The sequence below is a fragment of the Bos grunniens genome, chromosome 12 (genome assembly GCF_055505025.1).
Source record: "Bos grunniens cultivar Pamir isolate PY7600 chromosome 12, Bosgru_T2T1.0, whole genome shotgun sequence".
Taxonomy (NCBI): Eukaryota; Metazoa; Chordata; class Mammalia; order Artiodactyla; family Bovidae; genus Bos; species Bos grunniens.
The window spans coordinates 78378881-78394115 of record NC_141176.1 but is presented as its reverse complement, the minus strand read 5'-3'; the positions used below and the strand labels follow the sequence as shown (position 1 = coordinate 78394115).

At 40.0% G+C, this 15235-nt stretch overlaps 1 protein-coding gene across 1 annotated transcript in view; it reads left to right on the top strand.

The window, feature by feature from the left end:
• The window catches only part of LOC147361950 (ATP-binding cassette sub-family C member 4-like), a 177833-nt gene that overhangs the window by 114649 nt on the left and 47949 nt on the right, over positions 1-15235 (top strand). The window contains 2 exon segments of the mRNA XM_086330256.1: positions 2445-2545; positions 3600-3788. Coding sequence (XP_086186382.1) covers positions 2445-2545; positions 3600-3788 — 290 coding nt within the window.

Below are 15235 nucleotides of genomic sequence, written 5' to 3'. Positions count from 1 at the left end.
CATTACTATGAACAAAGCTAGTGAAGGTAATAGAAATTCCAGCTGAGCTATTTAAAATCCTAAAAGGAGATGTTGTTGAAGTGCTACACTCAATATGTCAGCAAATTTGGAAAACTCATCAGTGGCCAAAGGCCTGGAAAAGGTCAGTTTTCATTCCAATCCCAAAGAAGGGCAATTCCAAGGAATGTTCAAAGTACCATACAATTGCCCTCATTTTGCATGCTAGTAAGGTTGTGCTCAAAATCCTTCAACAGTATGTGAATTAGGAACTTCCAGATATACACGCTGGGTTTAAAAAGGCAGAGGAAATGGAGATCAAATTGCCAACATTCATAGGATCATAAAGCAAGGGAATTCTAGAAAAGCATCTGCTTCATTGACTATGTGAAAGGCTTTGACTGTGTGGATCACAACAATCTGTGGAAAATTGTATAAGAGACAGGAATACCAGACCACCTTACTTGTCTCCTGAGAAACCTGTATTCAGGTCAAGAAGAAGCAGTTAGGACTGGATGTGGAACAGTAGACTGGTTCAAAATTGGGAAAGGAGTATGAAAAGGCTGTATATTGTCACTGTTTATTTGATTTATATGCAGAGTACATCATGCAAAATGCCAGGCTGGATGACTCACAAGCTAGAATCAAGATTGCTAGGGGAAATATCAACAACCTCAGATATATAGATATCACTCTAATGGCAGAAAGTCAAGAGGAACTAAAGAATCTCTTGATGAGGATGAAAGAGGAGAGTGAAAAATCTGGCTTAAAACTCAACATTCAAAATACAATGATCATGGCATCCTGTTCTATCACTTCATGGCATATATATGGGGGAAAAAGTGGAAGCAGTGACAGATTTTATTTTCTTGGGTTCCAAAATCACTTTGAACAGTGACCACAGCCATGAAATTAAAAGATTTTTGTATCTTGGAAGGAAAGCTATGACAAACCTAGACAGAATATTGGAAAGCAGATACATCATGTTGCCAACAGAAGTCCATATAGTCAGAGCTATGGTTTTTCCAGTAGTCTTGTACAGACATAAGAGTTGGGCCATTAAGAAGGCTGTGAAGTGAAAGTCGCTTAGTCGTGTCTGACTCTTGGCTATACAGTCCATGGAATTCTCCAGGCCAGAATACTGGAGTGGGCAGCCATTCTCTTCTCCAGGGGATCTTCCCAACCCAGGGATCAAACCCAGGTCTCCCGCATTGCAGGCAGATTCTTTACCAGCTGAGCCACAAGGAAAGCCCTTAAGAAGGCTGAAGCCTGAAGAATTGATGCTTTTAAATTGTGATGCTAGAGGAGACTCTTGAGAGTCCTTTGGGCTGTAAGGAGATCAAACCAGTCAATCCTAAAGGAAATCAACCCTGAATATTGATTGAATGGACTGATGCTGAAGCTCAGATACTTTGGCCACCTGATACAAAATGCTTACTCATTGGAAAAGACCCTGATGTTGGGAAAGATTGAAGGTAAAAGGAGAAGAGGACAGCAGAGGATGAGATGATTAGATAGCATCACCAACTTGATGGACATGAGTTTGAACAAACTCTGGAAGATAATGAAGGACAGGAAAGCCTGGTGTGCTGCAGTCCATGGTGTCACAAAGAGTAAGACATGACTTAGTGACTGAACAGCAGCAACAACTTTCTTAATTCTTTCTAAATTCATAATATTTTAAAAAATTGTTTATTCATTTGGCTGCACTGGGTCTTAGTTGGAGCACAGGGGATCTTCAGTCTCAGGTGAGACAGGCAGGACTTTAATTGCAGCATGTGAAGTCTTAGTTGTGGAATGTGGAATCTAGTTTCCTGACTAGGGATTGAACCCAGGCCATCTGAATTGGAAGTGTGGAGTCTTAGCTATTGGACCACCCGGGAATTCCCTCATAGTGGGTTTTTCTTGCCTTTTTTTTTTTTTTTAACTATTTTACAGTCTCAATCAACAGAAGTAATATTATGAGTAATACTATCATTACATGTAAAAGATTCAAATATTATAAAGTAGTCCTCTCACTACTATATAAAATAGGTTACTATATAAAATAGGTAACTAAAAAGGATCTACAGCACAGGGAACTCTAATTAATACTCTGTAATGACATATATGGGAAAATAACTTTTTGTTTGTTTGTTTGTTTTTTTAAATTTTATTTTATTTTTAAACTTTACATAATTGTATTAGTTTTGCCAAATATCAAAATGAATCCATCACAGGTATATATATGCTCCCCATGGAAAATAACTTTTAAAAGAATAGATTATATGTATATGTGTCTGGCTAATTCACTTTACTATGTACCTGAAGCTAACACAACTTTATAAATCAACTATACTCCAATAAAAATCATAAAAATAAAAGAGTCTTCTTTGTAAAGTGACAGAAGGAGCTGCATGAGGGATTGAGAAGTAGGCTCACCTTATTCCTCTTCTTCTTCATTTTAGTTTTGACTCCCGGGCAGGTTGGCCTGGTCCTGTCTCTCACTCTCACACTCACGGGGATGTTCCAGTGGTGCATCAGGCAAAGTGCTGAAGCTGAGAACATGGTGATGTTTATCTTTCTGTTCTTAGCCTTTTCAAGTCTCCTTGCTATTAAATGGCATAAAAGCAATTCTTATGTAAAATAGTAAAACTATTATTTTTGCATCATAGTTAACAAAGTTTTTTTTTTTTTTTTGTATTCTCCTCCATCTGCTTAAAGTTAATGTGAAATAAAATATATACATCTTTTCTCAGACGTATGTATACCATGTCATAAAGTTTTATATTCATCACAAACTGGCTTCAAAAACAATAAATGTCTCATAGGAGAAAGGTTCTGAAATTCTGGAGAGAATATAGGCTAATTGTTTGTTAACTTAGCAGCTTGTTTCTTAATGGGTAATTCCTCATTTTTGGTAAAAGAAAAGAATCCAGTATTTTGAGGTTTATTTAATTAATATGTTTCTCCACCCCTCCCCGCATTTTAGCATTTATTCTTGTATGTGTTGAACACCTGAATTTGCTGGCAGCCTTTCTTCCTGGTAGGATAGGTTCTCTCTCAGAATGTTCTCTCAAAGGTGTGGAGTTACAGTTGTTTAGGAGGTCTTAGTATGTACATTATACACTTTTGAATATTTGTATCTTCTCCTAAAGGGAGAAAAACAAAGTCTTTCCATGTCAGCCTTCTAACAGAGTAGACAGGGACTAATTGTTAAAATGAGGCTTGATGACCATCCAATTCTGCTCATCTGTAACATGTGGCCCTTCTGTAGCCACACATACTGATTGGTGTCCATAAGTGTTCTTTTCTTTGAAAAAATTCTGTTGCTTTTTATTCAGATGTGAAAGGTGGGTCAATAAAATTTTACCATTCAGTTCTCTAATTCTTTTAGTTTTAATATAAAGTTGAAGGGAATAGTCATAAGTAAAAGTGTTGAGGATGATGAACAAGTTTGCAAATCATCCAAGACCTCATCAGACTCCTACTTCTGTCCTTTGTGGATGCTGAGACCTGGGATGTTTGAACCATAGAAAAGCAGAAGGTTTCATTTACAATCTCTGAACACCCATGAATAAGACCATCTGACACTAACTCATGTGATGTCATATGTGTTTCAGGTTATTTCAGTAGAAAGAGGGATTGAATATACAGCCCTTGGGAAAGAATTGCCCTGGAAACCTAAGTATCGTCCACCTCCATCCTGGCCCCAGAATGGAGAGATTTACATTAATATGAACTTTGGATATAGCTCGGACGGGCCTGTGGTATTCAAGGACCTGGAAATGTCCATTGACCCAGGACAAAAGGTTTGTTTAAGCCATTTGCCTCTTTAAAATCCAGCTAAAGGTTTAGCACCATATCTGCTCTTGGCTTCCTTGTCCGTGTACAGGGGGACTCTTTTCCTAATGGATGCAGATTAGATCAGTGACACTGTCCCTGAATCTTTTTTGGAAACTAACCATGGAATGGGGATACCAGCATTTTTTCCCTGTGTCATGAGCTCCTTCATGGTGGTTAATGGGCCCTGGGCTCCAGAGCTCGATCTTAATCTGACCCAGGACACTGTATGTGACACCTAATTATTCATACAAAGTCTGGGTAGTCTGCCCTGGCTCCCTGTTCATAACTCTCCAATATTTCATTCTTTTCCATCTTTTATTTTTTAAATATATTTTTATTTATTTATTTGGTTGTGCTGTTCTTAGTTGTGGCACACAGGATCTTCCATCTTCATTGTGGCATGAGAAGTCTTAGTTGCAGCTTGTGGGATCTATTAATAGTTCTCTGATCAGGAATCGAACCCAGGCCCCTTGCATTGGGAGCACAGGTTCTTAGCCACTGGACCACCAGCAAAGTTCTTTTCTTCTTTGTGTTTCTGAAATCTTTTCCTTTCTCGGTGCCCTCTGGTTGCAGTCTGCTCTTCTGTCCCTGGGTTTTTGCCATGAACTTGTCCTCTACTCACCCACACTGAGCTGCTCTCTGTCCTCTCCCCACAGACTGCTTCTTTCTTTAGCACAAATCTGATCCTTACTGGCCTGGGTTGAGCTACTGCTTGAACCTGACCATAGCCTGAAGTCCACTCCAGTAGGGGCTTTCGGGTGAGTTTGTAGCCACTAGAGAAGAGCTTGAATCATGACCCAGTCAGGGGTGAGGAACCAGGGCGTCAGATGGAGGCAGAGCCTGGAGACTTGCTCAAAGTCAAAAGCAAATTGAAGAGAGCAGGGAAGATCCACATGGGAGATGGCAGAGAGGCTTGTGACCTGGATCTGCCAGTGTCCATGTCTGCTGGTGATGCTCCTTTCACATTCAGCTTGAGGCTCTCAGCTGGGCCCAGGACAGAGTCTTCAAGGAGAGACTAAACCAGAGCAGGCAAGGTGGTAGGAAGCTCTTCCCCATCTCCCTCTGAAGCCAATATGTCTCCTGACTTACGCACACCCCTGCAATCGGGTCGCGTGTAGGTTCTCCCAAAGCACCACGCCCTCCAGATTTCAGTGTGTATGCTGCCCCTCCACCTCAGAGACCTGTTCCCTCCATCATCTGGCTGGTGAATGTCTCCTCATTTTCTGAGTTGACCTAACGCATCTTTGAGACCCTCAATTCTTCCTTAGTGTCTTGTATTTTCTTTTAAGGTAGAAATTATGGTACACCTGTTTTCACAGTAGCCAAAAATCGGAAGGAATTAAATCCTTACAATGAAATATTATTCAGTTTTAAAAAGGAAGAAAATTCTGACCTATGGATAAATCTTTATGATATTTTGCCAAATAATATAAGCCAGATAAAAAGGGAATGAATACTCTGATTCCACTTATGTGAGATTCCTAAGTAGTCAAATTCAGGAAGACAGGAAGTAGGATGGTGGTCTCCAGGGACTGGGGGGTGGGGAATCGGGAGTTGTTTGTTTAATGGGTATAGAATTTCAGTTTTAGCAGGCAAAAAAAAAAATTCTCAAGCTTGGTTGCATAACAATGTGAATATACTGAACACCAAACTGTCCACTTAAAAATGGTTAAGTAGTTAAATTTTATGTTATGTGAATTTTACTATTCGTATAAAAAGATATGTGATATCACTATTAAAAGATAGCACCTATAGCATGCTTTATAATTTGGAGTCTGTATTTCACAGTAAGTACCTTGAGGCTTTTTAAAATCAGAGAGCATCTTTTTTTCATCTTTGTTCCCCAGAAAGTGGCATTCTGCAGGGCACAGAGAGGGTGCTTAGGGACTGCAGGTTGCAAGAGTGAGTAGCACACAGGTGTGAGCAGCCAGTAACAAACACACATATATACACAAGACAACTCTGAATAACTGAAAGAACTACTCTTTAAAACTCTCACTACCACAGACCCATCTAGTGGACTGTAGCTGTAAGTTAGTGAATGATACCTTTGAAACATGAAAATGAAAAAAATAAATATTCAACTTAATCCCCAAATGCTACCCAGGGAGCAACTTCAGTTAGTCACAGGGCTGCTGCTAAGCTGCTAAGTGGCTTCAGTCATGTCCGACTCTGTGCAACCCCATAGATGGCAGCCCAACGGGCTTCCCCGTCCCTGGGATTCTCCATGCAAGAACACTGGAGTGTGTTGCCATTTCCTTCTCCAATGCATGAAAGTGAAAAGTGGAAATGAAGTCGTTCAGTTGTGTCCGAATCTTAGCGACCCCATGTCACAGGGGAAAAGCTGGTTAATTATTTCCAGTTCCATTGTAGGTCAGGAAGAAGGTGAACTGGTATGTCAGGAAAACATTAACCACAACTCTTGATATAATCCTGTCGCCTAGAGCACTGAAGGCAATGTTTGTTTACTCTCAGACAATGTGTCTGTCAGATTTTCCATTGTAAATGTAATTCTGTTAACTTGCACTTGTCTTAAATTTTCTCCAAAGGCATAGAATATGAATTATCTAAGAAACTCTGTAGTACAACTTAGGAACATAACAGATTCTTATTCTTCCTTCTTAGAACCTACAAATCATAGGATTATTGAGAATCTAAAATGTTTCAGGACAAATTAAATCTGGAGACTGATTTAATAATGGTAGCAACTTGATGCAGTATCGCCATTAGCTTCATTTTTGTGTTGGGAGATGATCCGTGGGCAGCATGTTCATGAAGCCATTTCATTCCACTTGTGTACATCAGAGGTTTCCTCTCCTGCTCACTTGTCGCTGCCCTTGTCACTCCAGGACACCCCTTTGGTATTGGATTTGACTGAGAGAATCTATTGTGGGTGGGGGAGGAGGCATAGGAGTGAGCCAGCCCAGCAGAAGTGGGGCTTTATTCTCTTTCCCTCATTTCCTCTGCTGTCACGATTCCTGAAGAAGTTACAGTAAATAAGAAATTGTAGTAGGCATTATGCAGGATTTTAATTCATGGAAGAAATTGAAAGTGAAAATAAAGAGCCAGGACTTCCCTGGTGGTGCAGTGGATAAGAATTCACCTGCCAATGCAGGGGACACTGGTTCAATCCCTAGTCTGAGAAGATTCCACATGCCGCAGAGCAAGTAAGTCCATGCGGCACAACTACTGAGCCTACATGCCACAACTACTCAAGCTTGTGCTCAGCAACAAAAGAAACCACCTCAGTGAGAAGCCCATGTACTGCAACAAGGAGTAGCTCCCACTCGCCACAACCAGAAACAGCCTGCACAAAGCAACCATAACACAGCATAGCCAAAAAAAAAAAAAATCACCATGAGATAAATTGCACCCTTGGCTTCCTGGTTAGATTCTGAACACAGGCTGCATTTTTCATTTACATGATTTTGTGGTTGATTTGATAATTTTAGAGAGTCCTGGGTCATATTAAAGCATTTTCCACCTCTTGAGGTAGATTTATTTTTTTGTTTGTTTTTGCTCACAGCTATTACTTGGATAATACATTTTTGCAGATGCTTACTAGAACTTGCTATAATGTGCAAAAATATTAGTTTCTTACTTTTTCTCCTTTTTAACATAATATTTTCATAGAAACCCCTCCCTTCATTCTCAGCTTGTCCCCCTTCCCCTGTCAGCTTCCTAATTCCTTGTGATTTAGACTCTGGTGCCAGGGTCAGTAGTACCTGCATCTCCTGGAGCTTCTTAGAAATGCAGAGTCTCAGGCCCATTCAACTGACTTTCTCAGCATTGCATTTAAACAGGACCTTCTAGTAAAGTCCTTTGTCTCCCAAAGGCAGTTTTTGATGACTGATAGCCTATGATTTCCAAGAAATGTCCTTTGACAGTTTGAAACTGAGTTCATGAATCACCCAAAGCCCTGTTGTGACTGAGCAGGAGGCTCTAGAAAGATCTGTGCCACCTAACCCTACAGATTTACTTACTTTTATATTCTATAAATTGGGCCTTTACAATATAATCTAATTCTGTGTGATTCTACTGCATTTATTTGCATCTTTTCAGTGGAGTCTGTCTTCATCACGGGCAGTTTTCATCCTGCCTCCAACTTTCCCACACCAGCCTACTGCGGGGACTGGAGGGATTTCCCACAGGCTCAGTCCTGCTTGGACCTGGAGTCAGAAAGAGCTGAGTGTAGCAGTGTATGCAGTTCTTTCATCACCTGATGGGATAAAAAATGAGTCTTGCTGCCACAAGCAGGGCACGAGGTCTGTCTGGTCTGTTCCCCAGGCACCATGTGCCCCACTCAGGTGCACATGGTGCAGGTTTCTCTCTCATCCCAGCTGTGGATGCCAATTCTTTCTGCTGACAGCCTGCCCACCTGACCCCAGACACACTCTTTGCTCCCACTCACCTTGTACATGCCTGTATCCACATCATGCTTTAACTCTCTGGTCATAAGACCTCTATCTTAGGCCTTTACATTTAACTGCAGCTACACTTCTCCCCATTTTCTCTGTTCTGGCTGCACAGAAAGACATGATATGGTGCCAGGCCATCCAGGTGATAAGGAGGCCATCAGCAGATGGAGAAGAGCCCAAGGATGTGGATTTGAGTCCCATCCTGTGACTTATGGGCTCTGATATTTCAGGCAGACTAATTCATCTAACTAAGCCTCAATCTTTTCTTTTGCAAAATGGAAGCAATAGGATGTAGCCTGTAGGGTTGTTTTATGACTTAACAAGATAAGACATGTAAAGCACCCAGCATGGGGATCAGAGTAATTGCTTGCATAAAGATGGCCATCATCTTCATTGGGTGTAAAATGACCATAAACACTTATACTGCAAAAGTTGTCTGTCCCATAAGAAAAGAGGTGTCAGCCATTTGAAGTTGTATCTATAGCTGTATGGTCCATCTGTTGTGTCTTTCTCTGTCTGGTTTATCATATAACTAAATAATATGATAATAGATTTTCCATAAATTTCTCTGGCCTGAGTTAAAAATCTAAGTTCCCAATGGAAGCTTCTTTTTCTCAGGACATCACAGGTAATACAAATAAAGACAGTCAAATCCAACACAGATTCTGCTGTCAACATGTATGGTTCATCTGAAGAAACAAGAAAATGAATATATTAGCTTTGCAAACTAGAAAGAGGTCATAATTTTTATAGAGGTTCTTAAAAATATAACTTTTTTTTTTTTTACAAAAATGACATAACATCTGTTAGGGTTGGGACAAACCCACATGAGGGGACAGGGAGAGAATTTCCAAGGATTTAGGTATGTGAGACAGACTTAGTGATGTGTGGTTAGGGTTCCAGCAGGTGGAAATACATTCAGTAGAAATGCATGTGAAAGTTCTTTAGGAGATGGTGTCAACATAAGCAAAAGCATAATGCCCTGATCCAGTGAGCGAAGAACTAGGCACCTGTAGAGCATTCAGGAAAATCAGACCCCACTCCAGTACTCTTGCCTGGAAAATCCCATGGATGGATGAGCCTGGTGCACTGCAGTCCATGGTGTCGCTAAGAGTTGGACACAACTAAGCGACTTCACTTTCACTTTTCACTTTCATATATTGGAGAAGGAAATGGCAACCCACTCCAGTGTTCTTGCCTGGAGAGTCCCAGGGACTGGGGAGCCTGGTGGGCTGCATTGTCCAGTCTATGGGGTCGCATAGACTCGGACACGACTGAAGCGACTTAGCAGCAGCAGTGTGCAGCACACATTTTCATGCTCAACCCTGAAAACTACTGAATGACCCCAAGGAAGCTGACTTGTGGACATGTGGGTCAGTGGGGATGGTTTTGTAGAAGAGATATCCTGGGGTGGAGTGATGGGCACAGAGCTGACCTTTGGGAGTTTAATTTGAGAACTGAGAGCACATGGACCATTGTGGGCAGATTCAGGAGGCAGGGAGCCTGGAACTATTGTGCCTCCAGAAAAATGTCTTGGGAAAGTGATTCCACTTTTTGGAATCAAACATATGTCAATTAAAACAAAACTCTTAACACTCAGGTTTGTGAATGTGCAGGGAATCAAGTGGGAGTGGAAAATGGTATCCTATTTCTGGAGGGTAGATTAAAAGCTTAACAGCTCTGAAAATTTAGCTTCAAGGATATTTAACAGAGTTATCTCTAATAGTAAATTATTGGAGATTGCCTAAATATCCAGCAGTAGGGGGTTTGTTAAATGATCACATATACTGTAATATTTTGTTAAAGTAAATAGCTGTTAAAGTAAATATTCTTATGAAATACTAAATGAAAACACACAACAGTATGTTCATATTAATCCCATTTTGTTTATATATGTGAACTTGTGTCTTTAAGGACACATACAGAAGTCTAGAAAGTAAAAATGTCATCTTGAAAATGGTTTTTTCAGAGTGCTGAGGATAGCTAGTATTTACTTTTCAAATTCATTTGCACTGATTTTTTTTTTTTTAAGAAAAGAGTTTTCTTTAACTTGTTTTTTAAAAGGTGATGTAACCTGGCACTCTGGTGCTGGCTGTGGATCTTAAAATGAGGAACTGAATCATAAAACACTGCAAGCGTAGAGTCTTCAGGGCTTGGCACCGTGCTGGACTCAGGGAAGTGAGGTGGAGAGTTCAGCCCCTGACCCTGGGAAAGAAATTGTGAGAGTAATGTAGGAAAGATGAAAGAAGAGGCTGTTTTGTGTGGGGCATTGGGTGTTGATTATATTGAGTTTGATGTGTGGAGAGAAAGCCAGGTGCAAGTGTCTAACAAGTTGGTGTCATCATCATGAAAGGTTGTTGTTGAATCACGTGAATACACCGGGATTCTTGGCCCCCAGAGGAGAAGAATTCAATCCAGGGCCAGAGACGAGGCTTGATCGCTCAGAGCTTTTGTGTAGTAAAGTTTTATTAAAGTATAAAGGAGATAGAGAAAGCTTCTGACATAGGCATCAGAAGGGGGCAGAAAGAGTACCCGCTTGCTAGTGTTAATAATGAGGTTATATAATCCAAAGAATGTCTGGAGGTTGTAAAGACCTCCTCCGACCTACTCCCATAATTTACATTTTAAGATAACACTGTCCTCAGGCAAGATACATCCTTGTAAAGACCAGGTATACTCCCATAATTAACTTTTTAAAATAACAGAAGGTTGAATCCAAAGACTGTCCTTAGGCAGGATACATTATTGGTATATAATCCTAAGGAATGTGGAGAAAGAAAAAAAGTTTGTCCTTTTTTCCTCCTTGAGAATTCCAGACCCCTCTCTCTTTGGGGACCCCTAGACTCCCTATCAACCTGCCTAGGAAATGACTCTCTCAATCAGAGACCAACCTGGTTGGAAAAACAGAAAGGAGCCATTGTAAATCACATAAAATAAGATTTTCTCCAAGAGTCTTTATAATTTTATTTATTTATTTTTGGCTGTGCTGGGTCTCTTGCTGCTTGGGCTTTTCTCTAGTTGCAGTGAGTGGAGACTGCTCTAGTTGTGGTGCCTGGGCTTCTCATTGTGGTGTCTTCTCGTGTTACAGAGCACAGTCTATAGGGTGTGAGGGTTTCAGTAGATGTGGCATGTGGGCTCAGTAGTTTTGGTTCCCAGGTTCTATATAAAGGCTCAATAGTTGTGGCGCATGAGCTTAGTTGCTCTGTGGCATGTGGGATTCTCCCGAACCAGGGATTGAACCCATGACTCCTGTACTAGCAGCCAGATTCTTTACCACTGAGCCTCCAGGGAAGCCCTCAAGGTGTCTTTAGATTGAAGGATGTGAGCTTACTGATAATGGTGATACTCTCCATGGGCAATTGGTAAAAACCTTTGGTTACCCAGAAAAGTCACTCAGACTATAGTTTTGATGACTGAACTGTAGAAATAGCCAGGACTAGGTTTTCTTTGAGTTGCCTTTTTCTTTTGGGGTACCTGTGGCCATGCAACATGTGGGATCTTCAACCAGGGGTTGAACTCACATTGCCTGTAGTGGAAGCACAGAATCTTAACCACTGGACTGCCAGGGAAGCCCTCCATTTTTTTTTTTTTTTTTTTTACTTCTCCTCACTGGAGTTTGGAGTTCACAGTCCTGTGATCACGAACAACCCTTGGTGCCCCTATATATCTCAGATCATTTACTCAAACTCTATAAATGTTCCTATTTGCAAAGATGGATCAATTTAAGTAGAGCTGATGACATGGGAACATCCATGCATCCTCACAGATACAGTACTCACTTGTGTCCTGTTGTGGGTTGATTTATATGTGAGAACACCCAGAAATACAGACATACCTGTTTTTATTGTGCTTCACAGACAATGCATTTTTTCCCCACAAATTGTACATTTATGGCAATGCTGTGTCAAGCAAAACATTGGCACCATTTTTCCTACAGCATTTGCTAGCTTCATGTCTCTATATCACATTTTGATAATTCTTTCAATATTTCAAACCATTTCATTGTTATGATATGTGTTATTCTGGGATCTGGGATCAGTGTGTTTTAAGGCTCAAATGATGATTAGCATTCTTTTAGCAATAAAGTATTGGAAATTAAGTTGTGTACATCTTTTTTAATATATAATGCTATTGTACACTTAGTAGAATACAATATAGAATAAACTCAAATCTTTTTGAACAGAGAAACAAAAAATGCATATAACTTGCTTTATTTTGTGATAGTCACATTACTGAGGTTGTCCAGACCAAATCCAAAATATCTTTGAGGCCTGCCTGTACACAAAACACATAAGTCACATATGAACAAACTACAACTTGCCTGTGTGCACAGAATGGCCCATCTGTATCATACAGATTAGGGTTTAAAATAAGGTGCAAAATGTCCTGAGAAACCTATATGCAGGTCAAGAAGCAACAGTTAGAACTGGACATGGAACAATGGACTGGTTGAAAATTGGGGAAGGAATATGTCAAGGCTGTATTTTGTCACCCTGCTTATTCAACTTATATGCAAAGTACGTGATGTGAAATGCTGGGCTGGATGAAGCTCAAGCTGGAATTAAAACTGCCAGGAGAAATCTCAGTAACCTCAGCTATGCGGATCAGTGGTGGATTCTGCCACTGTAATGGCAGAAAGCGAAGAGGAACTAAAGAGCTTCTTGATGGAAGTGAAAGAGGAGAGTGAAAAAGCTAGCTTAAAATTCAACATTCAATAAATGAAGATCATGGTATCCAGTCCAGTCACCTCATGACTGATAGATGGGGAAACAATGGAAAGTGACAGACTTTATTTTCTTGGGCTCCAGAATCACTGTGGTCAGTGACGGCAGCCATGAAATTAAAAGATGTTTGCTCTTTGGAAGAAAAACATTGACAAAAATAGAATATTAAAAAGCAGAGACATTACTTTGCCAACAAAAGTCCATATAATCAAAGCTATGGTTTTTCCAGTAGTCATACATGGATGTAAGGGTTGAACCATAAAGAAGGTTGATTGCCAAAGAATTGATGCTTTCGAACTGTGGTGGTGAAGAAGAGTCCTTTGGACTGCAAGGAGATCAAACTAGTCAATCCTATAGGAAATCAGCTCTGAATATTCATTGGAAAAACTTATGCTGAATCTCCAATACTTTGGCTACCTGATGGGAAGAGCTTATTCATTGGGAAAGACCCTGATGCTGTGAAAGATTGAGGGCAGGAGAAGAAGGGGACAACAGAGGACGAGATGGTTGGATGGTATCACTGACTCGATGGACATGTGTTTGAGTAACTTCCATGAGACAGTGATGGACAGGAAAGCCTGGTGTTCGGCAGTCCATGGGATCACAAAGAGTTGGACATGACTGAGACACTAAACAACAACAACAACAACAACAACAAAATCTTATAGATGTATTATCTTTATAAGATAATAAAATTAACTAAACCCACTTCTTGATGTTTAATCTCTATAAATATAAATTCTTTTTTGAAATGCCATGATTGATTTGACAGGCTAAGTTGTGAAAATTTAGAGGTATTCAAATCAGAAAAATGAAAGTTTCTAAGAATTCTGATTATATTGCATAGACAGATTTAGCTGTTCTCTTTAAAGCTATGAGTTTTAAAATGTTACTGATTTACAAATGATCAAAAGCATGTCTTACACCCTCATCAATTCCAGATTCTAAATAGAGATGAAATCATCTCTTGGGAAGCTTCCTTCAGGGAATTTGTAGTTGGGCCTCCCTGGTGGCTCAGATGGTAAAGAATCTGCCTGCAAGGCAGGAGACCTGGTCTCCATCCCTGGGTCGGGAAAATCCCCTGAGTAGGAAATGGCAACCCACTGTACTATTCTTGCCTTGAGAATTCCATGGACAGAGGAGCCTGTCCATGGGCTACATTCCATGGAGTCACAAAAAGTCAGACAAGACTGAGGGACTAATACTTTCTTTCACTTTCAAACTTGATAAAAAATATCATTTTCTGCATGCATATTTGAATGCAGTTTTATTCCCTACTAGCATTTAACCTGCATTGTATAGATTCTTTAATCTTATTGCTAGTCACTTAATTTCTCCCTGCTTTGGTTTTAATAAATAGACTGACACTTGACATGTATTTTTTCAAGGTTCAATTGTAAGTATTAATTTGTTAATTAAATGCCTTTTGTACTGCTCCAATTAAAGGTCCCGTGTAAATAGCAAGTTTTGTTTGTGTTTTTGTTGGCCTCATTATGTGCATTTTGTCTACTGGCCTCTGTCTTTTAACATTCTGCATTTTATATTTTAAGATATTTCAACATCAAATATAGTTAAGATATTTAATATCAGGAAATGATTTCATTTTTCTACCAAAGAATAATTCCTCTTAAATGAAAGATCCCTGAGAAAGTGAGTACTTGTTTGTGTATAACACTTGTGACTTGTTGACATCTCTGTAAAACTACCCATGTGATTCCCAAGGTCAAATTACCTAGGCAGCAGGAATAAAGCTAATTTAAAAGCTGACTTCTTATGCACCACTTAGGAGACTGCTGGTTTTTCACTGCCAGCAGATTATTATTATTTTTAAGTCATCTTGCTTTATGAGTGTTAGTTACACACATCCATATACATGTATACACATACCACACACACATGCATGTCTCCCCCTTTAACATACCACATAATGGATACTATGTGATAATCACTGAAAACAATTTTCAGCATATTAAGCCTCCCTTCAGGGAAATCTGAATAAAACTGCATGGCATCTTAAGAAGGCATAAAAATAACTGTAAAATAACTGTAGTTTATATGCTATATGCTTGGGATGATGGTGGTCTCATCCAGGGACATTTGTGAACATCTGCCATTTTTGGTTGCCACAATTTGGGGATTGAATCTGGTACCTAGTGGGTAGAGTTCATGGGTACTTTTAAACATCTTACAGGAGACAGTCTCCTGACCGCCCCCCCCCCTGCCCCCCCCCCCACCAACAATGAATTTTCTGGCTCGGAATGTCACCAAGAT